The sequence below is a fragment of the Prinia subflava genome, chromosome Z (assembly GCF_021018805.1).
Source record: "Prinia subflava isolate CZ2003 ecotype Zambia chromosome Z, Cam_Psub_1.2, whole genome shotgun sequence".
In the NCBI taxonomy this organism is placed as follows: Eukaryota; Metazoa; Chordata; class Aves; order Passeriformes; family Cisticolidae; genus Prinia; species Prinia subflava.
The window spans coordinates 27,584,050-27,611,518 of NC_086283.1; the positions used below are offsets into that span (position 1 = coordinate 27,584,050).

The window sequence follows — 27,469 nt, forward strand, 5'->3', positions numbered from 1 at the left end:
CCCTCTCTGCAAAAGGAGGATGGCTGGTTTTATCCCCTCTCGTTTTTGAAAGCAGCAATAGAGAAATCTTACAAGAGGTATTTCCTTTCATGATTTTCTGCTGTTTAAAGCCTTGGGGAGAACTATGTGCTTTTGATAAGGCCCCAGTCCACTTCCAAACCTTCTGAATCTGCTGATTTTTGTAATGCTGGGATCAGGTCTAGGATGCTTTCAGGAAGAGAAACACCTTACTACATAAATTCTGCCTGGAAGCATGAGCACTGCTTACTGCTCTGGTTTTGTACAGCTTTAGTAATCAAATGAGAGGGCTTTTTCCTTTATATCTTGTCTTCCAGCTCTTTCTCCTGCCTGTTGAGCTCTTGCTATTAACTAGAGTCAGTTAATGTGCCTGTCTGGTCATCAGACTGTTGTGAGGGAAAGGTAGGAGTAGTTTAGGTTTGAACATTCCCCTTTTCTGTAGGTACAGAAATCAGAAACAACATCACTGAAATTTCCCTCACCCTCACCCCACCAAGGGCCTTGAGGCCCTTGTCATATTTTTTCACCAGTAAAATCAAACTTATTCTTCACATTTATAATTTTGTAGGTGATTTATAGAGTATTGTGGTGTTCTGCAGTTAAATGGTCTGTTTCCTTGCATTCCTATCAGAAAGCAGCTTATTCCTTTCCTTCTAGGACAGGGAAAGTGTAGGCGCCAAAGAGTTATGTAAATCTTGAAACTCAACAGTTTGACAGCATCAAACCCTGGCTGTAATGACTCCTGCTGGTTCTCTCCAGGTTTAGAATGAGCTTCTGTTACTCTTCCCTGAATATTTTTATCACAATTAACAATACTGAGGATGAAAATGTAGAATAGGTTGGAAACCTGGCTGGTAAATTATTTTAAAAGTAATGTTGGTTATTTAACAAGAAGTTAAGCTAAGCTCAAACTGAAAACCTGTGCTTCAGACTGAATTCTGATTTTTTTTCTCCTAATGATACCAAGAATATCTTTGTTCTGCCAGATTTATTAGGAAAATTTTCAAGCAACCATTTTTATTTATAATAGTGCTTTAAAAGGAATGTTAAAAAGACTCTTTGAACAACTAGGTCTTTTAAATTTTTTGCATCACTGTACAATCTGAACTGCCTATTCTGAACATGAGATTTTATCTCAGGCTGTGATCTGCTCTTTTAGATGGGAATTCCTGTGTCTTGGTCTTTCACCTTCCATTCCTCTCTCTCCTTTGCAAAGATAACCATTTCAGAAAGAATTAGGATTCCGAATGCTCAGTCTGTCATGATCTTAATTAACAGCAGTGTCTTCCCTGTGCTTTTGGGCCATGAACCTACTATTGATTCTAATTTCTTTTCAAAAGAAAGCAATTGAGACATCAGGAGAGGAGGTGCACTTGAAAAATATGCATTACCCTTCCCCTTTTTCCCAGTACCACAGGGTGGATAAAATCACATGGGGACCACTGAGTGGACCTGTTACCAGTGCCTGAAGATCCAGGTACAGCTGCGTTTTCAGTGCTATTTCTGGGGTTTTTTACCCAGGCAGCAATACCTGCTTCATATGTGAACCATGATTATTCTCCTCTGATTGACACCTGCCTTCTCCTAGTAAGGTCCCATTTGCCCACCTGCATGGTGTTCCATTTTCTTTTAAAGCTTTTAATGTAAGATGAAAAATTCCTTTACAGCACTGTGCTGGAACTCAACAAAAAGGCAAACTATCTGAATTTTTCAGTGATGGTGCAGCACTGGGACTGTTTTCAAGGCTTTCTGTGGATTAAAAGTATCATGTTTGTGGTTTGGATGCTGCTTTGAGCCAGAGCAGTACAAGAAAATTTTCTGGATATACTTTAGATGTGTACTAATATGTCAGAACTGAAGGTAAAAATCTGGCTTGGGCTGCAGTTTAGACAGCTGTGTAAAGAAAATGACTGTGCAGTGGTATCTAATCAATTTTGTCACATTTTCATTGTATTGTATGCTTTCTGTTGTGTTTTTTCTGTTGCTATACATTATGTGTGGAGTGTCTTCAAGGCTCTGGTAAGTTTCCATGACCTTGAGAGGACACAGGGCCATGCTGTGAAAGAGAAATGCACCGAAAGTTGTTGAACACACCAAAGGCAGCCCGGGGAGCCTCCAAGCTGCTGAGGGCTGGAGGCTGGAAGAGCACCTGGACAAGGGGCTCTGGGCAGTGTTGAGTTGATTCAAGGACAGCTGTTCTCACATTGTGGGCAGCTGGTGGGTCATCCCTTCATTTCCTTTTTTTAGCCTGTCTGACACAGCCTCTTTCCTCCTCACAGGAGGGTCCTGATTCCACCTCAGTGCAACACAAAATTGCTGAGTGTTTTTTTCAGCTACCACCGTGTCAAATGGAACCTGCAGGTGTCCAGTGCAGGTGCTGAGCAGGCTGGAAGGGCAGAGTGGCTGTGGGACACCAATGTCACACCTTCCTGTGAGGACCCTGATGAGCCTCAGAGTTCATCCTCAAATGCCTAAGTTTTATCCAAGACACGTTATTAATTTCCCGATTCAATGTCTCCGAAAGCCTGGAGCCTGAGAAGAAGTGTCTGGCAGAGGGGATGTGAGGTGCATGGGCTCTCTGAAGCTGTGCCTTGATCTGTGGAAAGGTCGAAATCAGAAATTTCTGTTTAAAATTTGAACTTTCAAATCTGTGTCTTGTAGCTCCATCAGTTGTCTTGATTCCTTTCCCAAAAGGACAAGGGTGGATTGCCAATGCAGAGACTGGTGGCCCTTCTGGGCTCCTCTCCTTTCCATCTTTGGATGTGGATTGACATCCCAGCTGGATGTCACTGGTTTCTGTGATTTTGACCATTTACAGGAATAAAAGGCAAAGTGTCTCATTAAAAAGAAAACCCCTCATTTTACAGTAATTCTTACAAAAGAAACACACAGGGCCAGTCCCATCCTTTTGTTTAGCTGGGGTTTTGTTGTTTATTTGGAGATAGTGCAATCTTTCTTAAAAATCTCATTCTCCAGACTCTTTTGCAGCATTTACCCAACAAATAATGAACTTGTGTGCTTGGTCTAAATATGCTGTGTCCTCTTCTTTTTGGGTTTTGTGTGGGTTTTTTTTTTTCCTCCTGTGTGTTTGAACAGGCTTCAGCTCTCACAGGTGTCACTGTAGGCAATTGTTTGATCTTAATTATGAAAGCTTTGATCTCATTTCTGAAAAGTACGAATGAATTCATATCTGTGGCTGGGGGGAAGTCAGGAGGAACACAGGGAAAGGTTGAATGGGAGTTAAGAGGCAGCAGAGAGGAAAGCACAGTTCTGAAAACGATTTTATATTCAATAAAACCTGTTAGAGGGGAGGAAAAGGCTTGCTATATTTCATCTGCTCTACCTTAGCTTGTAAATTGAATCCTGCTCCCAGATTTATTTAGAACTCACGGCTGCTCTATATGTCTAAGTGCATTTTGTGATTAGAAAACACCTACATGAGTGATATATCCACATGCTCCACTGATCTAAAGTGGTTTTCTGCAATAAGCTGATTAAAGTGAGTGATCCAAAACCTGCTGAGCAGATCTGTGGATAATAGGTAATCTGGGCAGTAATGGGCTCCTGATGGTGCCCAGGTGTATGTGTACAAATTGCTCAGCAGGGAGAAAGAAAGTGCTTAATTCAGTCATAGGAGTTTTTAGAACACATTCTTTGGGTTGAGTCCATGGATTCTCCTAAATCACAGTACCTCAGTCTGGTATTGATAGGGAAATTTTCATCATATACATGCTGAACTACTCCATTTTTTCTTTCAGAATAATTTAAATGTTGCTAATTTGTGGAGGCAGTGGGGGTTATTCTTCAGCAGTCTGCACAGGGTGGGCCCCAGAGAGCTGGAGACTGAGCCCGTGGTTCAGGAGGCTCTGCAAGCTCCGATTTAACTTGAAACTAACTCTTATTTTTCTCCAGTTTAATACTGTTGTTATTTGTTTTAGCATGGCTTTCAGCTGTAGCTGCCATGTGCAATCATCAGATTTTGGGGTGGAAAACCCCATCCCTCCATACTCCAACCCTTCAGGGATGAAGACAGAGGAACACCAGGACACATATTCCCTACACAAGAAATCAAAACAGGGGTTTTTATTTTCCCTCTGAGGTCTCTGTGATCTATCTGAGGGGCAGGAAAGGGTTAGGGAGACCCAGCACCACCATGATCTAACAGCCTGGAGCAGGATTATGACATAGTTTAGCAAGTTCTGGTGTTATATAAATGTATGTGTGATAAATAGTGCTTAATGACCATGAGAAATGTCACCCAGCATTTGCCAATAGATTTGCAACGCACTGGATTTATTAAAGGCCTTGACAAAATTCCTAAACAAACTAAGTTTTTCCTTTACTCTGTACTTTTGTAGCTGTGATTAAGAGGTTTGTGTTTTTTCCCCAGTGAAGGCGGTGCTGGTGTGTTCCTCGAAGTGCATGTGGTCTAGTTTATTTAAGCAGGAAGGAGTTTAAGTGGAAATGAGCCACAGAAATGTGTGCCACTTGTCTAAAACAAACATGGTTTAGGCTTTTTCCTTGTAAGTGACATCTATTATTACATTTCTAAGTACATCTTTGTTAGTAAGCATCTGTAAGCATGTTTGATCATATGGAAAGATCTAAGGCTGTATTTATATTGCTAAACCAGAATGTTCTCTCGACATTATGACCTGCACCAATGCCAGCTGAAGTTAATTGGGAATTTGCAACTCAAAGGATGTTGTAAGTCCCTAAAAAAGTTTATTTTTTGTAGGACTAAATAAATGCAGTGGATGAATAGAAATGTTGAAACCTGATCTAGACCAGTTATTGGAAATCATATCTGATATTAAAAGCTAAGCCATTAAGAAATAAATCTTCTCAATATAGAAGGTTTGTTTGCTGCTGCTGCAAGCAGTGTGTCAAGTTATAGGATATTTGGGGGATTGCAAGTTGACTTTCCTGCACCTGGAGGATTCGAAGTATATGTGAACTAAAAAAGTCCACACAACTTGTACAAGCATAAAACAAAATCATCCCACATTTGATGGTTTCTAGTCCCAGAGAATGAAGAGCATTGCTCGCAGGAGCTGAGGACAATATTTTGAATCACCCTGGGTTTTGAAGTTTTGCTTTTAGTTGTGTTTTATTGAGGGAATTCCAGGCTTGCCCTACAGTGCAGAGGTGATGATAGATGCAGGTGCAGTTGCAGATTGGCCTCCAGCCAGAGGTAGAAGCCAAGTAAGGAACATTTGATTCCCTGGTTGAACATTAACTTTGTGGTTGCTGCATTGAAAATATTCTTCATTAACTGTGAAATTGAACAAGATGATTGTTATTATTAATCTTCTTGTTGTTGTCATTGTCTGTCTGATGACCTCAGCCGCGACTGGACTTGGTCAGCACACTGAGCTTAGGGAAATGCCAGGCAGGGATGTCTCAGGAATTGTTCTATTCAGCTATATCCTGAATATTTTTCTCCGGTTTCTATGGATCTGTCTTGGGGCCAGGTACAGATTGGACTCTGATGATTGCTGACACCACTGCTCTCTTCAGACGACTGAAATCGACAAAAAAAGATCTCAGTTTCATCACTAACTTAGGGAAAAGTCCCACAACTCTAATTTCAAGTCATGAAGTTGAATGTACCCAGCAAGTTCTTCAGGACTTGATGGGATTTACATTCTGCAGGGTAATTTAGAAGTATATGGGCCTGCTTTCATATTATTTCTAGGAATAAATGCCAGCAAAAACTGTATCTGGAAGCTGAATACTCTTGCTACTGCCAAAATGTAAGACATTTTATATTCTTTTCCCATTCTACGTTGAATTAAAAAGAAAAATTCCTCTATAATTTACCTTATATTATAGTCACTCTAGCATATCTCTAAGGGGGAATACCTTCATATTTTTAATCACATGTAGCTCCCATTTAGCCTACCCACTTTTTTTAGTATTCCATTTTAAAGAGCTCTGTGTGCACAGAGTGTTCTCAATATATCACTTCATGTGACAGACTTTCCCCCCCCACTCCATGACATAATTTCTTTTTCTTTTTATGGCTAACTTTCCTCTTTTTGCCCAGTAACCACGGGCAGTCAGGATTTCTCCAGGAGCACCGAGAGCACCACAGGACATTGGTTATTCAAGGCCAAGATTTTAGCTGTAGCCATGCACTTTAGTGAGGGTTTGAGCGGCCTCAAAAATTAGAGGTTACTGTGTTAATACTGTAATAATTCTCTGCCTACAAGCTGCTGTTGAGACCTATTTTTGTGATACTGAAGGAAGTGTATATCAGATTTTATCCTCTGTTATTATCTACTCATGTTATTAAGCCTTCATTAAGATTCATGTCCAGATGAAGCAGGAAACCATTAAACCAAGCTGGGGAAAGATGTACACACTGAGAAGTTAGATGGTGAGAGCTGAGAACCCCTCTCTTGGTAAAATGCCAGCTCATGGTTGGAACCAATTATTTGAATTACTAAAAAAGGAGGGAAATAATGCAGTCGTTCAGGGGTGCAATCCTGGATTACTCAAATTCCTTGGGAAGCCTTTCCATCCACGTTGGTTTGCGAGGCTTTTTCTCTCTCCAAATCCCATGAAAGTTGCTCAAGGACAAAGGCTTGGGTAGAGTCATAACCACAGTGTGCTGGGCTGGCTCTAGAGGCAAAGCAAAGTGCAAGGACACTTCACCTTTCCAGAAAATAAAGGGGCTTTTGGTGCAGCTTCTGTAGAGCCATGGCCCTGAGTGGCTCTGAGTTCCTGGGCTGTTGGGTAAGGAGAGCCTTGCATGTCTTCTGCTCCTCACGGCTCCTACTCAGCTCTGGAAAGAAATATCAAGTCATGTAACCACTTTCTTCCAGATCTGGGGCCAGGATCTCAGCTGGTGTAAGTCAGCAGAGCTCCACTGACATTATTAGTGCTCCAGTGATTCACACCAGCTGTGGGTCTGGTCTTCTGTCTTAATTTATGAACTAAATGTCAGGAAATATGAAATGATCTCTTATAGTCAGCAGTTCTCCAGATGTGTTAATGGAGTTTAAGTTTACCAAAAGGCAAGACTTCAAAAAGAGATCCAACAGAAGAACAAACTTTCAGGAAGAATGCCTTACTTACAGGCTTCTTGGCAAGAGAGGGCTGTGCAACTCGCTGCAATTTAAAGAAATTAACTCAGTTATGCATCAGGATTGGTAATACAGCCTCTCTGAGAAATCCAAAATAATTTCACAGCACAAAGCAAGGCTGTTGGCATTCAGTGAGCAGCTGCTGCGCGAGTGGGAATCACCAATCCGTAAAACCAAAATAAGGTTTCTGATCAGCTTTGTGTGAAGAGCCTAATGCTTCCACTCTGCAAGTGGAGTTGGGTTTATTCATTCAAAGGCACAGTGCTGCAGCTTTTGGAGATTAAATGAGGACCATGTTGTTACAAGGACACAGAAGCTTAATAGTTCTCACTGTGCAATGTGAAAACTCAACAGTGGCTTGGCTTAAAGATGTGGTCTCATGGATGGTGTCGGAAAGTGTTATTTTAGCCAGGGAGGATGGAATGGTTGTTGATGCTGCATAAGCCCTGTCAGGCTTTCCTTGTCCAAATCAGAAAATTCTGGAACAGCTGAAATCTCATGGCCAACAAATGTGGAGTCTCAGAGGTCTTTCAATTTTTTTATGCCTGAATAATATATGAGCATATGCTCCAAAAAAACCCACCATAACCACCATACCTGAAATATCCCGTGGTGGCACAAAGGCCTCCACAGCCTAATTTATTTGCTAATGAGACCTTTCAGAATTAATTTAAATGATCAGTGTGTGACTCCATGCTGTGTGGTTCACATATGTTGTTCTCATTGGAGATAAACCCGAAAATGTAAAAGAACAGCACGCCTTCAGTGATTGACCCTGATAACCCTCTGTTGGGGCTTGATGCCTGTATTTTATTTTTAAATAAGTTGATTTCTAGCCACCAGAGCAACATGGGATGCTTTGAGATCATGAGTGAAGGGTCCAATTCCTGCAGGTCTGTTTCACAGCTAATCCCAGTGACTTTTGGTGAGGCAAATATCTGTTTAGGTATCACTGCATGCCAGAAGGAATATAGAAGATGCTTGGCACAACTTATTCAGGCCTGAAGAAGAGAGTTTTGGAAAAGTTGTCAGAGAAAGCTTGTTAGACTTTTAGAGGACGTAATTACCATAATCTGAATATATATATATATATATATAGCAATATATTGAATTTAGAGAGGTTTGCAGAGCTGGAGTGATAGAGAGAGTAGTGAGGAAACCCTTCAGCATGCTGGAAAGCTCTTAGGAAGTGGCAACATCCAAGACTCAGCATTTACTGGGCTTTTACTGATTGCCCTGGGGTGCAACGGGGATGAAATGAAACTCATTCCCCAGATCGAGGAAACACAGAATACTCAGAGCTCTGAGTCTCCTAGGGCCTGAGGAACTTGAAGTGGGAGTCATGCAGTGCCTCTTGTCTTAGAGAGCTGATGCCCTTTTGAAATTGCTGTGTTTTATAGACACTTCTGCTCCCTAGAGATTCCTAAGTAGGAATTACAGAAAAAATTGGTTCTGAAAATTGCTGAATTTGACCAACAGCATTGACTTCACTACATGGAGCAGTTGAAGGCAAATGCTTGAATCAATCTGAAAATTAAGATTTCATTGCATGCTTCATTTCACTGAGTCCTCACAGGGCAGTACTGGAGGGCAGAACTCTCCACCACTTCTGTCTAGCTCTTCCCATCCTGGGTAATACAAGATTTTTTCACCTTTTTGTCAGTATTGCAGCAGTGTAATAAACTTGGGCATGGACCCTCAACCATTGTGAAGTTTCAGCCAGCCCCAAATCCTGCAGTACAGCACACCAAGTGTGATCCCTGTTTCCCATACCCATTCCCTGCAGCCAGGTCCTGAGCCAAAGTCAGGAGAACACATCTTATTTTTAAGTCAGTGACTGATGCTGGAATTCCAGTGACTGATTCTGGTCACTGTAATGCCTTGCCACTGGAAACACACACCCCTGTGATTGATAAATCTCCTCTAAACTCACAGAAAAAAAAGGTTTCTCTGCAGGATTCAGTTGTGGGGTGTTTTGGTTGTTTGTTTTGTTTTGTTGTGTTTGTGGTTTTTTGTTTTGTTTTCTGTTTTTTTGTCTTTTTTTTTGTTTTGTTTTGTTTTTTGGGGTTTTGTTTGTTTTTGTTTTTGTTTTGTTTTGTTGTTTTTGTTGTTTTCTTCCCCCCCCCCCCCTTTTTTTTTCCTGGATTCAGCCTTTATAAGAGTAATTCCTACAGGGATCAGAAGCTGTTGCCAATGCCACTTTTTTTTTTGGAAACAAAGATACATCAGCTTCCCAAGGCACAAGGGCAGAGCTGTTTTTAGTGGAATCATGTCTTGGTAGAGAGCAGAAATAGGGAACATGGTCTCATAGCATGATTTCTGCATCTGTACTGTTCTTCCTATCTCTCCATGTAGAAATTAGGGATGAAATGGTCATTCTCAGGATGTTTTAAAAACCTCTAACAGAGCAGCTGAAGCAATGACATTTATAAATTGAATTTCTTCTTCTTGCTTTGCCACTGCCAGCTCAGCAAGTGATTGTCTCACAAAAACCACTCTTCTCTTAGATGTAACCTGAAAAAAACCGAAATATGTTAGAACTACTTATCTCTGTTTCCAGATTTGTCTCACATCCCTCTGCTTTTTGTTTCCAGGCCTGGCCTGGCCTCACAGGAGACATCGGGGCAGCATTGCCCGGATTGGGATCTGGAAACCCTGGAAAACTCCTGTGAGCCAGAGGACCTCTTCAAGGACATGTAGCCACAAGTGGGCTGAAGAATGCAGACTCTGGTGCTTCTAGCAGAGATAAGTTATAAACTAAAAGGCATTATTTTACAGAGCAAAGCCAAAATCTTTGCTCTGGGGCTCTAAACTCTTCTGTGCTGCGCTTCTCCTGTTCTTGTAGACCCTTGGCCTGCTACACCCCATTTGTGGGGGTCTAAAAGTTGAATTTAGCCTCTGTGTAGACATTTTATCACTTGTATGTGGGAAAGGAGAGCACTGTGGATATGTTTTTGCATCCTCACAGCCTCTGATTGTGTTCAGGATTAACCATTTCCCAAACACCAGGCATAACGTGATTCCAGACTGCCACTGTACTCAGCTTTTCCCAGCTCTGCCCAGGCATAGTCTGGATAAATCAGCTTTATTTGAGGTGCAGGTGTGACTTTAGAATGATCTGTTCTGAGTCAAAGCATACAAAGGAATGTCCTTTTAGCTGAGGGGTTCTCTGTGGCACTTTGCATTATAAGGTATTCTTGCTTTTGGGAGTAAAGTGCCACTAAAATTGACTCTATTTTAACTTTCTGTGGAAACCGACAGTGTTTAAAACTGTGATTTTTGATACTTTGGCTTTTTCCTTAAGGCGATTTCTAAAAAAACCAAAAAATAAAATGCATTTGAAAAATAAATCAAAGTTGTCTTTATTTGTTACACGTTATGAGTTAAGGCAGTCGTTACCAAAGTGTGTTAATGCCTGAGCTTGTCTTACCCCAAACTGATGCATTCATTTAGATTTAAGGCTTCACCAAAAAGACAAAGTTAACATGCATTTACCTTCAGTGGTTGAAATGAAGGACTGAATATGGAACCTCAGGTTTCTACTTTGCAGTTTTAAGAGCCTGAATCCATTCCTGTTTAAGACAGAAGGGTTCTTTCTGCAAGAAGGAATCCCTCTGAAGTCAGTCATTGAAATCTTCTGTGCTCTATGGGTTGCAAAGCTCTTTGGTAAAATACTTGATATTTTTGAAGTGGCTCTGATTCTGCCAGAATTCCATCCTATATTGAATTAAAAGCATCCCTGTCAATATTTGCAGGCTTCATACAAGAACATGGGGATCTGGGAATATTATATTTAAGCATTCCTCTCTGAAAAAACACAGTTACAGCATTTAAATTCTCAAAGGGCTTTGGGACAGTATTATAAATCACACAGCAAAAATAAGAATGGCCAAAATATTTTCCTTGCTAAAAAGGCATTGTGCCTGGGAAGTGACAGGGCCACAAAAGAACCATTCATGCACCCATTCATAGGCACAGCCTGATTTAAAATCTTCCAGTGCTGATCTGACAATGCTTTCAGCAAAAGCTTGTATATGGTTTCAGTTTTAAAGTGAAAATGTTCCATGATTTAACCCAAAGTGCCAGAGTTTGGCTTGATTGTGCCTGCAGCGGAAAATGGAGGTAAATGGAGCTGAACACCCCACAAAACTCCCCACTTTCAGGAAACTGTTGGGTTTCTAATAGTAAAATGTTGTTGTGCAAATAGAAAACATTACATACCATTGGCACTTGTAATAAACTCTGTCAGAGTGGGTTGTTTTGTTTTGGTTTGGTTTTGGTTTTTTGGGGGTTTTGTTTTTGTTTTTGGTTTTTTGGTTTTTGTTGGGTTTGTTTGTTTGTTTGGGGGGTTTTTGGGGTTTTTTTTGTTTGTTTGTTTGTTTGTATGTTTTGTTTTTGGTTTTTGGTGGTTTTGTTTTGTTTTGTATTTTTGGTTTTGTTTTTGTATTTTGTTTTTTTAGAGGTTTGCAGATTCAGTCCAGGAGGTGAGCAGAAAAACATGTGGTGGAGGATGCACACCTTGGTCTGTGTAAGCTCAGTTGTGCTGTCTGGGGAGGGAAGCCCTGGTGCAGAGCCAGTTTCCACCCAGCTGAGGCTGTTTGCAAACACACAGGCACATCTTCCCCCCTGAAAGTCTCCTGACAACATGTCAGTATCCTCAGCCATGTGAGAAGTGGTGGCGAAATCCTCCTTTCTGAAGATTTATGTGAGAAACTACTGAGTTTTTTTAACAAGTTTCCATTTCCCAGTCAACTTTGAAGGGGAGAAACCTGCCAGTCTCAAAATCATTTCAGATCTGTGTGGGTCTTTCATTGTGTGACAGCAGAGGTAGTACTGCAAAAACTGCAGGAAATCAGTGAAATTTCTTCAGGAAGTGCATTTGTCTGTGAGAAGTGGGGATATCTGCTTTATTTTTAAACTCATTCCTCACAGTGCATGGAGATAGACCCAATGGTCCAATTGACCAAGACAGGTGAAATGTATTTCAAATTAACTCATATTCTTTGGGAAGGAAACTCTGTGGTAATGCCCATAATATGAGTTTTAAAAACTTACAGAATGAATACAATTCTTGCTGTTGCTTGGTTGTCTCTGAGAAAAGCCAAGGTCTTTGCCATCCCTCCATGAACATTCCTGGATTTAATCCTCACTTAATTCATCCTTCTCTTTAGCAGATCTACCAAACTTAGACTTGTTTTGTTTTGTGAACAGGGTTCTCTAACTCATGGTTTATAAGATCATGTTTTCCAGGTGTGCCAGTGAAGCTGCCGGTGAGATGTCACATCACTCAATTGCCTCTTGCCTACCCAAAATGACAGGACACAAAATAGAGAAAAATGCCCAGAAATGGGTTTTTCAAGGCAGGAACATAACCAAAATTAGGAATGATAGATCAAATTCCAGAGATTCTTTATTAACATTTCTCCTTGATATTGATCTACAAATGATTTTCCAGGTTTTTTTTTTTTTCGCCAGTTTAAATTGTATTTTTAGGGGAAGATAAAACATGCAGTTGTTTTACAGAATGTTTTCATTAAAGCTTTGGACTCATCTAGAGTTTTATACCTTTAATGTAACTGCTTGAACAGAATGTATGTTGTCACACAAAACAATTTGTTATTTGAGGTCTGAGTTCATCCAGCAAATTTTGAAAAGCACAGCTCAAAAATATTTGTCTTCAAGAGAGGAAGAAGAAAGTTCTGGACAAAAAGAACCCCAAAAACCCCCATCAATTCTTGAGGAAGTGCTGTGTAAAGTGTTGCCTTTGGCATGATAATGTTAGTTTGATTTTGAGATAATGTTTTGACAATCTGTATCAATACTCTATCTTCTCACTATTATTCCCAGAAGCAGACCCTAGTGTGTGTCGTGTCTCTGTGTGCATCAGATTCTCCCTCTCTTTGTGACTGTGATGTATAAATGCGTGTATAAATGTGGTTCTCTGGAAATATTTAGTGTGATGTAGCTGGGTCTGACAGCTCCTGCAGTTTGATCCCTGAGCCTGGAGGTGCTTGATGAGAGAAAAAGTCTTTACACATGGGCATTCAGGTGCTGATAAATGTTTAAGGAAAAGCTGCTTTTTTCCCCCTGCTTTTCTGGGAAAAATAAAATATGGGAATTAGGAAGTCAAAATGGAAGGAAAACAAGGCAATGAAAGCATGTCCAGACTACTTAGAGACTGAAGGTGATACATTTGAACTTCTTCTGAGCAGTCCTAATTGAGAAAAATGTCCAGGATCTGGTTACCCTACTGAGGGAGGATCAACAATCAATGCTCTCCGCAAGGGCCAGTACCACTTTCCCACTAAATATTTTCCTGCTCCAATTTTATTCTAATTCCCTTTGCAAAGTCTGCCTTCTCATAAAATCTTTCTCCTAAATTTCCTTTTGGTGGTCTGTCATCCTCCATCTCATTTTTTTCCCCGTATAATGTTGGTCAGCATCTGAATTGTCATTCTTTTTTGACCATTAAATGATTTCCCTGCTGTTACAACTACACTCCAAACTCAATTAATTCATAAAAGTCAAAAGGATTAATCTGCTGCTGTTAGAAAGATGAAACTGTATTTTTAAAGACCAGCACTTTTAAGAAGAAAAACAGTAAGTTGGAGGAGGATTGCTTCTGGAGAGCCTTAGGGATGAGTCCTGGGATCAATCTCATTGAGCATTTTCACCAGTGACATTGGAATAAAAAGTAGGAATTGCAGTGAAACCTCTTGAACACCTCTCCTCTCCTCTCCTCTCTCCTCTCCTCTCCCCTCTCCTCTCCTCTCCTCTCCTCTCCTCTCCTCTCCTCTCCTCTCCTCTCCTCTCCTCTCCTCTCCTCTCCTCTCCTCTCCTCTCCTCTCCTCTCCTCTCCTCTCCTCTCCTCTCCTCTCCTCTCCTCTCCTCTCCTCTCCTCTCCTCTCCTCTCCTCTCCTCTCCTCTCCTCTCCTCTCCTCTCCTCTCCTCTCCTCTCCTCTCCTCGAATCTCCTCGAATCTCCTCGAATCTCCTCGAATCTCCTCTCCTCGAATCTCCTCTCCTCGAATCTCCTCTCCTCTCCTCGAATCTCCTCTCCTCTCCTCTCCTCGAATCTCCTCTCCTCTCCTCGAATCTCCTCTCCTCGAATCTCCTCGAATCTCCTCTCCTCGAATCTCCTCTCCTCTCCTCAAATCTCCTCGAATCTCCTCGAATCTCCTCGAATCTCCGTCAGTACAGCTTGTAGCACCCATGTTGCACTGAGTAAATGATATAATACCACATTGTCATGCTTTTACAGCTTAATTAATTATGACTTTGAAGTCCTGCATCTCATTTCTAGTGCATGGTTCTGATTTCTGTGGGTTGAGAGACCAATAGGAGGGTTAAGCCCTGGGCTTAATCAGTTTAATCACCTACCTCAATATCCTTGTGTAGCCCTTTCTTTCTGAGATGTTGCCAGACCCTCTTTGGCTTCCAAGGGAGTTGAAAGATGATGTTAAAACTTATTTTTAGCCAAAAGCCAGAGTTCTAGGCAGAAAAGGCTGGAGAAAAGCCTATGCTCCATGCTCATATCCACGTAAAAATAGAGAAAGACAGTAAAATATATTTACAGCACTATTCACAAGCCTGCTTACCTCAAGTTTATAAAGACACTGGGAGAACTTTTTATGCAGCAAAGAAATGACATGGAGGAGCACAGGAGTTCTTACATTAAATAGTCATTTAAATTGTATCAAAATGTGCAATACTGTGCTCAAGGTTTTGCATTCTTGCTATATTAGGAAAACAAGTATTGGCAATACTCTCTGACAGCATTTCCACACAGTGAGCACGTGGATAATTTCCCTCCCTTGGGAAGGGAGAAAATTATCTTCACCCTTCCTGGTGCCTGGCAGGCCCTGGTCAGGCAGAAACAATCACCTCATATCCCTGAGGATGAATGAACCCTTTACCCTCCTGTTATCCATGAATTATTCACATGGGAGTGGAGAAACCTCAGCAGCAAGCAGCGCCAGCCTTCTGCTTGGGTCAGGCCATCCCCAACTCCCCTGCCCAGGAAATTGCAGTGGGGTGATTCTAAATCCAGGAAAAGCAAAAGCTAAAGTTTCCCATGGAAAGGATCCTTTCTACTTGTGAGTTGAAGGCATCCCCGCACTCCATTTTTTTCAGCCTGTCTTAGCTCAGCTTCAATTCAGCTGGAGATGTTCAAGGCTTGCCTGGCTAACCACATTTATTTCACAGGCTATGGCAGGTCCATGGGGAAAGAACAGCCCAGGGTCTTGTCCTGAGCAGCCCCTTGTGATGGAGGAGGCAAAACTCTGTGTCCTGCACCCTGTGTCTGCCTTGTTTCAGCCTCATGACTCCATCCTTCCCACCACAGAGCCAAACCCCAGAGAGATGGGAAATGAAATCAGCTGTCTACGAGCTGCACTAATAAATATCTATAAAAAACAAGAGCGTCTTCCCAAGAACAAAAGAGCAATTGAGACATTTTAATCCAAATCTCCACAATAAATTAATTAGAGCTGATTTAGGGCAAGATTTTTTCTTTTTTTTTTTTTTTTTTTTCTGCAGAGGCATGGAGGAAGTGAAATAATTTCTGTCTAGCACTTGACCTCTTGCAGCCTGTCTCATTCCTGATCATGAAAACTTTGGAAAGATTGAACAGGGCTTCTCACGACAGCTCCCAGGAATGTTGTGTCTTCCACTTTGACTTCAGCTGAGCTCCACAGCCAAACTGGATGATGATTTATTGCAACTGCTCCATAGTAAGCTGCTGTGAGCCCAGAATAAGCTGTTATTTTGCAATTTTGATGGGTTTTTTTCTCCTTAAACCTTGATTTTGCTTTCAGTTTTGTGTGGAGGAACAAGCTGGTGATTTTTTCCAAGTGGAGTTGCTTCAAGGGCCTTTCCATTGCTGTCACCGGTTTCAGTGGATGGTTCAGCTGCCTTCAGGTCAGATTTTTCATCTTTCAGGAGGTGTATTTGCTCAGTTAAGCCTAACCAGACCTGCATGTAGACCTGTGTTCCTCCTGAGTAGCACAGGTCCTCACCATGAAACCTTCAGACTTGCTCATGACTCCTGCAGGAGGGAAACCTCTCAAGTCAAACTCCCAAAATTAGAGAGCCCAAACCAATTTTGATGCACAAAAACCATTGGCAAGGTCTCAAAGCAGTGAGATGTGTGAGGTCAACCCTGTCTGATTTTATCACTCCAGTTCAAGACCCTAAAATGAGAAATTAAACAGCAGAACAAGATGCACAAGCTAAAAAAACCCCAACCAACCAACCAAAAAAACACAACAACAAAAAAAACCTCCAAAAAACCCCACAAACCCTGCCCCCCCGCCCCCAAAAGCAGTCTCTGGTTCCAAAAAAACTATATCTAGGTTCCACACCACAATAGGTTCTTCGTATCCTTTTCCTTCTCCTCAGTATATAAGTGGAGAGAAATTTTAAAAAATCGGGCTGAAACAGAGGTGGACACATTTTGGCCAGTTTTTTACTGTTTTGAAGTGATTTCTGTTTCCCAGCTCAGGGGAAAATTCTCAGACTGATGTTCACACCTCGCAGGGCTGGCCCAAGTCCCTTTGTTCCCCGGTTGCTTGTGACTGTGGCACCCTCACCCTGCCCCTCACCGGGACTGAGTTGCCAAATAAGTTCCTCCACACCCAGCCCTGAAATTACAATTTGAATAGAAAACTGTCTCGTAATGAAATACCTTTGAGGCCCTCGAAAATGTGTCTATAAATTCTACTGACAGGGGTGTTTTTTCTTTATTTGCCTGGCTATATTTTTTGCTGTGGCCCTTTTGTAATGAATTGTGTTCCATTGTGGCACAAAATTACTTGAGAAAGTTTTGCTGGGGAGGGAGGTAAATGAGTCGTTACCACACTGCAGTCAACCCCAAACCCTGTGCAGAGTTCAGGGGAGCAAGGATGTGAGCTGTGTGCTTTCTTAAGAAAAATGGCACTATTAAAGTGCATAAACCTGGCCAAGATGGCAGATAAGGGCGATTGGGTGATGGCTACCCTGAAGAGGTAGCCACTGTTGTCATGTCTGGAGGGCACTGACGCGGTTCACCTCAAGTTTATAAAGACACTGGGAGAGCTTTTATGCAGCAAAGGAATAAGGAGACAGAGATGCACAGGAGTTCTTGCATTAAAAACATATCAAAATGTGAAATACTGTGCTCAGGGTTTTGCATTCTTGCTATATTAAGAAGGCAAGTACCTAGAGGCACTTTAGGGACAGAAGGGCTCTTGATGTTTGGGGTGATGTGTTGAAAGGTATCTCCTTTGGCTGTGCTTTGGAGGATTGGGGTAATCCTTGAAAAACAGGAGGCTGATGTTTTTATTTATAGGAGGGAAGAGACTGGACTGCAGCCTGTGGTACCACTGGTGGCCCCAGTCCTTGAGCTGGGCTCAGGTCAAGAGATCCTCCCTCTCCTCCTGATCTCATTGCTGAGGGATGCTCTACGCTACCCAGGTGTGGCAAAAACAGGCCTTGGGATGACTTCTGGGTTAAACTCACCTCTTAGTTATACTGAGTTTGTCTTAATATGAGGTTGGCTGAAGACCTGCACATCATCCCACCAAAAACTCCCTCCGCTCCAAGACATTTGATTAATCATTTTGTGACCTTCCAAAATCACAAGCAGAAATGCTGGCCCCTGTTTTGGTATTCCCAGATGTTTGCCATCCACAAAGGGTGTGTGAGAGGGCTGTGGCATGGACAAAGCTGGTTTGGAATGCATAAAAAGGCAGTGGGAATGCTTCAGGGAGTGACAACAAAGCTTCAAGCAGAGCTGAAGGGGAACAAATAAACTGAGCAAACCAAAACAAACATCAGGAAGCAGCTCCTGATGCAAGCCCTGGAGCTCGCTGTCAGCAGACAGGATGGGTGCTGAGAGTCAGCACAGCTCCCACAGGGAATGGGCCAAGTGCTCTGGAAAAGGGCCACTAGGTGATGGCCTGGGAGATCGCCATGGCTGGCAGCATCTGGGAGCTGGGAGAGCACAGGGACAGAAGTATTTATATTTATATTCGTATACATATTAATATTTATTGCCCTTTTTCTGTTGTGGGCAGATGTGAGCTGGCAGTGGCTCTCCCTGTGGTACAGATCACCAGCAGCTGACTGTGTGCCCTGCCTGGGGTGTCAAGCAGCTGCAAGAGAACTGGGAAATTTCTAGACACGCTGGTGTTGCAATGGTCCTGGGGAATGCTGCTGGGTGGATTTACAGGAAGGTGAGTGGTTATCTCCTCCCTGCCCTTCTCTCACCTTCATTTGTGTAGCCGTCTCTGGGCCACACAGCAACACTGAATGTGGTCCTTGTGTCCTTCCATTGAGGTCAGAGCTGAGTCTGGATTTTCACCAAATCGTCTCCTTTTCAGCCCCCAGAAGTACTGCTCTGACAAGGTATTTGACACAACAAAGTGAGTTGTGTTCGAGCCAGAGCCAGAAAGTTTCATATTCAGATATTTAAATGTGACATTTTCAGGAGATCATATAATCCGTTTTTAAATAACGTGTGTGTGTTTTCCACCACTGCAGGAGAAAAGCCTTGCTGTACAAGTTAACACATGGGCAGCTGCTGCATGGACAAGTTTCAGCCCAAAAATAGTGATGTTAGGCACAGATGTATGTTCAGAGAGCATCCTTCGGCTTCTTGTTTTTGATCAGCAGAAGGAAAATGTGTTTTTTTATTCCAAGAGCTGCAACCTTACAGCTGGACAAGGTGTAACTTGTGTTACAGCCTCTTGTCTACCACTGTGTCTTGTAAAACATCTTAGTCTTCACTTATTTTTTACACACTTGCATTACATCGTGTGGTGCAAAAAACATTTCTTGTGCTTCAACCTGAGAGACACATTTCATTAATTGTATTTGGTTTGTGTGGCCAACTGCCTTTGGACTGAAGTGCAGTGTTCTTGAAACTTTGTTATTATGGCTGTTGATTTAATCACAGATGGGTAATAACAAGCCTGGTCTCAGGGAATCAGCACCAGTAGCTGCCTGCTCCCTCTCAGAATCACAGAATCCAAGGATCCTTGAGGCTAGAAAATCCCTTTCAGACACTGAGTCCAAGCTGTGCCCAATCCCCACCTTGTCCCCAGCACAGAGCACTGACTGCCACGTCCAGCCCTTCCTTGGACACCTCCCTGGGCAGCCCCTTCCAAGCCCTCACCACCCTTTCCATGGGGAAATTCCTGCTGATGTCCAACCCGAGCCTCCCCTAGCCCAGCCTGAGGCCATTCCCTCTCCTCCTGTCCCTGTTCCCTGGGAGCAGAGCCTGACACCCCTGGCTGTCCCCTCCTGTCAGGAGTTGTGCAGAGCCAGAAGGTCCCTCCTGAGCCTCCTTCTGTCCAGGCTGAGCCCCTTTCTCAGCTCCCTCAGCTGCTCCTGGTGCTCCAGACACTTCCCCAGATCTGTTCCCTTCTCTGGACATGCTCCAGTCCCTCAATTCCCTGTTGTGAGGGGCCCAGAGCAGTCCCAGGATCCGAGGTGGTCCCTCAGCAGTGCCAGCACAGGGACGGTCACTGCCCTGCTCCTGCTGCCACACCATTCCTGCCACTCCCCTCCTCCCAGTGCCCTCCACATTGTCCCATCACTGGGGAAGGTGTTTGCAATGCAGTTGTTTTCTGAGCTGCCTCCACTGACATACCAGACGCAGCAGCTCAGGGAGGAGGATTGGTCACGGTGCCTTGCTCTCCTGTTCATATCTCACACGAGTTCATTAAAATTATGAACATGTTGAGAAATGAAAATAAATACAATTCCGGCTTATCCGGTGTAAAACTAGCTTAGTCATGCCGAGATAGGGGCTGTCTACATCTGTTAATTATACCCTGACAGGCCTCAGCTTGAGGCTCATGAGACATCACAGGGTTTTCTGAGATCTCTGGATAGAAACCTTTTTCCCCAAAGTGCAGGAACAAGGCCAGAAGGATTTTTGTTTGTTCTTCAGCATTGTGTTTGGTCTGTCATTTGGTGGGCGAGTTACACCTAACCAGGGCGTTGGTTTCTCTGCCAGACAAGTCACAGAACCTCATGCAACCCAAAGTAGTAACTTTGATGGGAGTTTTCATTGCAGAAACTTTGGGAAATAATATTATCATGTACTGGTTAAACTTTTTTGCTGTTTGGATTTTAAAAATGCTGTAGAGTCCAACCAGTAAGTGTTAAACCTTTTGGTAGAGACACATATGGGAGAGGAGTTGCAAAGCACAAGCCAATGCTGGATACCTAAAGCCCAGAGGGAGAACAGATGTTTTACCACCTGCACACTCTTTCCTACCAGAAAATAATTCAGATTTAGATGCTCCACACTGGATGAGTTTTTATTTCTGTTTTTCTTTTCTTCTTATTATTTTTTTTTAACTATTTACAGTCTCTTTATTCTTAAAGTGTAAGCAGAGGGGAAAAAAAAGACATTAGTATTATACCCTAGGTTTATACAGTGCTTACAGGAAAATGTTAAATGAAGTTTGGGTCCCCTGGGGTTCATAATGTATGGTTAGTGTAGGGTTGTTATGAACAGAACATAGTTACAGTGAGAGCATATGGCCAAATAAAAGAAGGAATCCAGCCTTTCAGAGATGCTGTTCTCATGGAGTGGGAAAAGCAAGGCTGACTGGAGCATAGAAATGTTGTAAGCTGCTTGTTTTCTTCACAGAATATTAGGATTCTGCTTCAATTGCAGTTTTTGTTGGGGTGCAGTATTTCAGTCTAGGGGGAGAGGTTTTAGGGAGACATCTTAGGGACATGCAAGCAGTGTAACACAAAATCCCTGATCACTAAAGGGGTGAGGAGCAATTTAGACCAGGATGAAATTCAACAATTGCGCCTGCTCTGGGAGGCAGGAGGTGATGAGGATGGTCCCAGGGGGATTCTTCTTTCTTCTCTGTGTGGTGGTGGACCAGAGTTCAGGAGCATGGCAGGAAAGCCAGACACAAAGAGATTGAATGAAGGGATGTGTTAAATTTACTGGGGTAATCAGAAGGTGTCGATCTGAGCAAATGAACTAAATTAATTTTAAATTACCAAAGAATGATCTGGGTGGGGAGGGACCTTAAAAGTCACCTGGTCCAGCCCCTTGGCATGGCCAGGGACACCTTCCTGCTAGGCCCTGGACAACCCATCCCTGGCTCATAGGGCACAGAGCTGCGAAATACTTCCACTCCCAAACAACCAGAAGAGAGTTTACTTTACAGAGATAACAGGAGGAGGCAGCTGTTAGGAGAATTCCATTGACCACTGACCTGAAACATGTAGCTTTCCATAAAAATGCTGGCAAGCTAAATAAATAGGAGAGATTATTTAAATTCTGTGAAAGTACTTCCTGCAGCACCAAGAATATTAGTTAATTTGTGGGGGGTGATGCAAGGGAGGGTGTGTGGGATGGGGAAAGGCCTGGATTTCTAGGCTGAATCACCACACCTTCCACTATTACTGTGTGGACAACTTTACTCTCTCAAATGAGCCCAGAGCAGGTTTCCCTGACTGCTGCTCCCTGTTCAAGGACTTCCTAAAGACAAATTCAAACTCTGGGTTCACAAAACAAGCCCACACAGAGTAGGAAGTTCCTACTTCAATGCCTTCAATAATTTAAAGTCTTAGTGGCAGACCAGTAGCCCCGAAATGCTGAAAAATGCATGTTAGAAAGCCAAACAATCCTGATTTTGTTGATTTTTTGGGAGGAGTGGGGGCTAGGTTTGGTTTTTGGGGTTTTTTTTTGTTTGTTTTTTGGGGGGTTTTTTGGTTTTTTTGGGGTTTGTTTTGTTTTGTTTGTTTTTGTTTTTGTTTTTTTGCTTGATTTAAATCAGTTTTGATATATGTTTAAGAGAATTGTGTAGGAGGGTGTGTAAATGGTTGCCCTATTCATCAGTTCTGGTTTTCACTGGCAGAGGCCAGAAGTTAATTTAGTGATGCCTGCATTTAATATGTGGAAATTTAAATCACTGATAAAATAGAGCGGATCCATACCTTTCCAGCTAATAAAAATAATGCTTTTTAAAAAAATCTTGATCCTACTCAAACACCTCAGCAACAGGTACCTGAATTCAAACCAACTTCTTATTGGGACAATAGGCTGATAAATGACAGATATCTTGGGCATTGAGAAGATGCTGCCCTACAATCAGATAGGGAAGTTGTTTTTATTTCCCCTTCCAACTGCTGGATTCATTATTAATGGGAAATAACCCCTTTCTGAGCTGTGTTTATAACTATAGCTGCACACAGGACATGAACTAGTTGGTTAGAACTAGATAATTTTTTTTCTATGAAACACAGAGATGTGGCGACATTGTAGCATGTTAGGAATTCAAATTTAATTTTTGCCAAGTCATTTGTCTTACCAAAAAAAAAAAAAAATCCCAGAAAGTCAGGAGAAGCTGGAAGCAGGAAAAAATGGAAATCCAAGCATTACTTCAGATTATTTTGGGGATTTCCTTTTAGGCAGGTTTTTTGTTACATGTTTCCTTTAAGTTAGGAGTCTGAATCCAAAGAAAAGTCACTTTTCAGGGATGAGAACATGTTGGTTAATCCCAAAGTAGTTTTTGAGTTCACTGTGAACATTAGAATTTGGATTAGCCTGAAATGAAGTGGGTTTTTGTTGTTATTTATTTGATTGGTTTTTCATTTGTTTTGTTTTGTTTATTTTTAAATTTGTCCTTCATTTTATTTGTTGCAAACCGTCAGTTAAAAGCCAAGGATCTGTTCTCTCTTCAGCTCTGGTGCCAGGTGGGAAGTGCTACAGTAGGTGCTGGGATTTACCCATTTGGAGCAGCGAGGAGAAGTTGATTTTCTCCCCATCCTCCCCAGCCACCCTGCCTCTCCTGCCCTTGGGGACTTCTGAATGTATTCAGGAAAGGTGAAGCACAAAAACTGCTGCAGAAGTGAGGTGATTTTGAGGAAGAGTTGCCTTAAAAGTCACATCTTTTACCACTAGCTTTGATAAGTTTTTCATAGTAAAAATTTAATGTTTCTATACATGAAATAGGTTTGTTTTTTTGGGTTCTGTTCTTGTTTTTTTGTTGTTTTGGTAGGGTTTTTTTTTAAATATCCTGAAGTATAACTTGCATTGACTAACAGCAATTAATGGATATGCTGTACCTGCTGCAACAGGTAAAATGTGAACTGCTTGAGCACTTCTTGATGGCAAAACATCAGAATTTTGGTACTTGACCTGTGTCCAGTGGCCAGTTTGGCTTAACAGGGAACCCTTTGGGACACTCCTTTTCATACCTTTCTTAAACCCAGCAGAGCTATAGAACTTTTGCTGGCACTACTCAGACCTTTTCTACTGGAGAAAAGAGTACATCATCATATAAATTAAAAAGAAAATAAATTCCAATGCTACCATATAATCCAGAGGGATTTTTGTTACCTTGTTAGTTGAGTTTGCTTGGAGTCTTGGAGTTTCTTGGGTTGTTTGGGGGGGGTTGGGTTGTGGTTTTTTTGGTTTGTTGTTGTTGTTGTTTTTTGGTGGTGGTGATGGTGGTGGTGGTTTTTTAGTTCTGCTTTGTTTTTCTTTTCCTTAAAAATTCAATCCAAACTGGCTGATGAATACTCCAGTTGCTTTCAAAACATGGAACAAATGGATTCTACAAACATCGGCCAACAGCTACACTCTGGTATTTGTTTTAAATGCAAGAGAGACAAGTGTGAGCTGAGAAATTAAAGCCCATAAATCTACCCTGTTCACATTGCCAGTTTATTTAAGTGATACACTGTTATGTTAGTTGAAGTGATCATAGGAGAGTGCTAATACCAAGTGATTAGTTACCCAGGCATATTTATTTAAGAAATATAATGGATTAAAAGTCTTCTGGTCAGAGTAGATATTCCATCATCTTTAAAGTAAAATAATTCCTGCAATTTATGACTCCTTTTGTCATAATTCAGGCTTTAAACCCATGAATCACGACTGGGCTGTAGGCAGAGAAACCCATGAATTGCTGTTGACTGGGCTGTAGGCAGAGAAATTTCTAACGACGGTAAAAAGAGAGTGGAAATTTATGATTGCTGAACTTATTTTGCTCTGCAGGTTTGAAAAGAGAACATTGCAATGTTCATTTCTAATGTGTCTCCCCCTGCCTCTGATATTTTCAAATTTAAAATGACTCTTCAGCACCTGAAAGTGCTACAGTACTTTATGTAATGAAACCATTTGCTTTTTATTTTCGTGGTTACTCAGTGGAAAATTATACACATTAAAGAGGCGGCAGTAACATTTCTGTGAGCACTGTACATTAAACTCTTTTTTTGTTGCATTGACATTCTACATAAGGGTTGTGGATGTAATTCTTGACCATAAAGTAGTGTGTGTGAGGCTAATTATAATACCAGAGCATAAAAGGGAAGAGAACAGAAATTGCAGGTGCCGTGTGCGGATGGTTCAACAGCCAAGCCTGCAGAAATGGGGTCACTAAAGGATAATTTTGGTCATCAGGATCTGAACTATTTCCCTCATGTTTCTCATGGCAGCCTTTTTGACATCTTTGCCAGGACATGCCATGAGAATGGCATCTCTACAAGGTTTATTATTTACTGTAGTTCTCACCAGACACAGAGCTCTATCAAGTACCAAATGCTTCTGTTTGAAAAGCGATAATCATGGAATCATGGATTGGTTTGGGCTAGACAGGATCTTAGAGCCCACCCAGTGCCACCCCAGCCATAATCAGGGACACCTTCCACTGTCCCAGGCTGCTCCAAGCCCCAGTGTCCCGACTGGCCTTGGACACTGCCAGGGATCCAGGGAAAGCCACAACTCCTCTGGGCACGCTGTGCCAGGACCTTCCCACTCTCACAGGGAAGAATTTCTTCCTAATATTTTACCCAAATTTTCTCCTCTCGGGCAGTGGGAAGCCATTCCCTGTGTCCTGTCCCTCCAGCCCTTGTCAATTGTCTCTCTCCATCCTTGCTGCAGCTCCTTCAGGCACTGCAGGGCCACAGTGAGGTCAGCCCAAAGCTTCTCCTGTGCAGGCTGAACAATGCCAGCCGTGCCAGCCTTTCCTGCCAGCAGAGCTGCTCCATCCCTCTACTCATCCTGGAGCCTCCTCTGGCCTGGCTCCAGCAGCTCCAGCTCCTTCCTGTGCTGGGCCCCTGACGGAGTCCCAGGAAGGCAGTGAAAAGGAGGAGAAACCCTCCCTGCCCTGCTGCCCACACTGATTTGTGGAGACTGGGATGTCTTGAGCCTTCTGGGCTGTGAGCACATACTGTTGACTCAAATCCAGCTTTTCACCCACAATAAGCCCCATGTCTTTCTCTGTGGGGCTGTTCTCAATGATTTCTTAACCCAGTCTGTGCTGGTGTCTGGGATTGTCCCAACCAAGGGCCAGCAGCAGCCCCTGGCCTGGTTAAACCTCCTGAGATCCCCATGGGCCACTCCTGGGGATGTCCAGGTCCCTCTGGATGTCATCCTGTCCTTCAGGGGTGTCACTGCACTCTTAGCTTGGTGTCACCTGCAAACTGCTGGAGGTGTGCTCCATTCATCTCCTTTGGTGAAGGTGCTGAGTGCCAAGACAGAGTCCTGAGAACTCCTGTGGACACAAACCTTTGGTGAAGCCACACTGACTGTCTTAAATCATCTCCTTCTCTTGTATGTACCTTAACATTGCTTCCATGGCAATATTTCCATCTCCATCCCAGGCACAGAAGTGAGGCTCACTGCTCTGTAGGTCTCCATGCCTTCCTTTCCCCCCTTTTCAAAAACAGGAGTGATGTTTCCAATTTTCCAGTCACTGGGGACTTTGCCTTGGTGCTGTGACTGTTCAGATATGGTGGAGGGTGGTTTGGCAACACCAGCCAGCTCCCTCAGGGTGCTGGGATGCATCTCATCAGGCCACAGAGATGTTGTCACTGTCCAGTTCCATCAGGTGGTGCCCAAATTCTCTCTGCTAGCAATGGTAGGGGCTTTGCTCTCTCCTTGGCCTTCCTTAATCACCTCTGCACTTACAGAATCTCATCTTATTGCTTGTCACATCCCTTGCCAAGTCCAGTTCCACCTGTGCCTTGGCTTTCCTGACCCCATCCCTACACACCAGCGCCATGCCCCTGTTTTCTTCCCCATGTCTCTGCTCGCACTGGCTCTGCATTTCATTCTCACTCCTCAGTGTGAGGATTTTAGAGAAATTCAATTACAATTATTATGGTCTTGATTTCTTTGTGTTGGAGTGGTGAGGTGTGTTTTATACCATATCCACCTCTGTGTTTTTACACGATACTGAATATTTACCACTTATGTTTTGTCCCTGGAGATGGGTCACCCTTTCAGTGCCACTGTGGCTGTAGGTTAGGGGTGGGTAACTGGAAAGGCTTTTAAGAATGAATGATAAGATTGATTGGACAATGCCTCGAGCCAGGAAATGGCTACAAAATTAAAATATCTGCTCTTTTTTCATTTGTCTGGCTGCTGATAGAGTGTCTGTTGCTCTAAAGAAGGGGCTGGGTGTACAAGTTTTAATCTGAATAGGTCATTGTGTGAGTGCCTCTCTGTAAGAGCTTTCATTTGCTATCTGGGACCCAATAATGGAACTGCTCTGTGTGTGGGAGCACTTCTGGAAGTCAGGAGTATGAAAAACATTCTTGTCTGCCCTGCTGCACAGTGGTGTAAATGTTAATATATGGGCAATATGTGAGCAGAAGGTCTCTAATATCAAATCCTCTGAAGGACACGTGATCTGTGGTGGAACTAAAGCTCCTTTATGCAGAATACCAGCAGGAGCTGCGGTCACAGCTTCTCAGTTTTGATCCCACCTATGTTGGGCCTTTGCTGGAGTCTATGGAAACTTCTCGTATCTCTCCAGATGACAGTGCACAGCCCCATCTCCCAACGTGAAGATTTCAGTCCAAAACTGACCATTTTCCTGAGTCAGTCATCAGCAAAATGCCCACAAAACTGCGCTCCTATTTGTTTCCTTCCCTTAACCTCCACTCAAAAAACACCTCACCTGTATGCACAAGTGTGTTTGTTAAGGTTACCTACACCTACCCTAACCAAAAAAAAAACCTTATTTGGATTATCAAAGAATTATTAAATAGGGCTGTATTCCTCTGTGTTTAAAATAATATCTATTTTTCCTGTCCCAGGGGCAAAAAAAAAAAAAAAGAAAAGAAAAAAAAAAGAAAAAAAGAAAAAAAAAAGAAAAAAACAGATTCTGACCATTTTGTAGAAGCAGCAAAGGTACCTTCTGCTCATTTTGACAGGCTATTGTACACAAGCTATTAACAGACTGATTTGTGGCCCGATAGGATGAATGCCCAGGTGGTCTCTGTCCTCCCAAAGGAACTCCAGCTCCCTCCCTTCAGGCACTTAGATTAATGCTGCCTTATCTCAGCCTCCTTCAAAGCCAGCCCGAGTCAGAGCAGGGCTCAGCTTTCAGCTGG

At 42.6% G+C, this 27,469-nt stretch overlaps 1 protein-coding gene and 1 long non-coding RNA gene across 7 annotated transcripts in view; one reads left to right on the top strand and one right to left on the bottom strand.

The window, feature by feature from the left end:
* XRCC4 (X-ray repair cross complementing 4) overlaps window positions 1-10,533 on the top strand; it is a 152,741-nt gene extending 142,208 nt beyond the window's left edge. For all 6 annotated transcript variants that reach the window (XM_063423817.1, XM_063423813.1, XM_063423814.1 and 3 more), the window contains one exon: window positions 9,704-10,533. In XM_063423817.1, the coding sequence (XP_063279887.1) occupies window positions 9,704-9,809 (106 nt within the window). In that variant the 3' untranslated portion in view covers window positions 9,810-10,533. The remainder of the gene's footprint in view (window positions 1-9,703) is intronic.
* Window positions 804-27,469, bottom strand: part of LOC134564731 (uncharacterized) — a 31,242-nt gene continuing 4,576 nt past the window's right edge. Inside the window, exon 3 of the long non-coding RNA XR_010083622.1 lies at window positions 804-5,542. This is a non-coding gene — a long non-coding RNA (uncharacterized LOC134564731). The remainder of the gene's footprint in view (window positions 5,543-27,469) is intronic.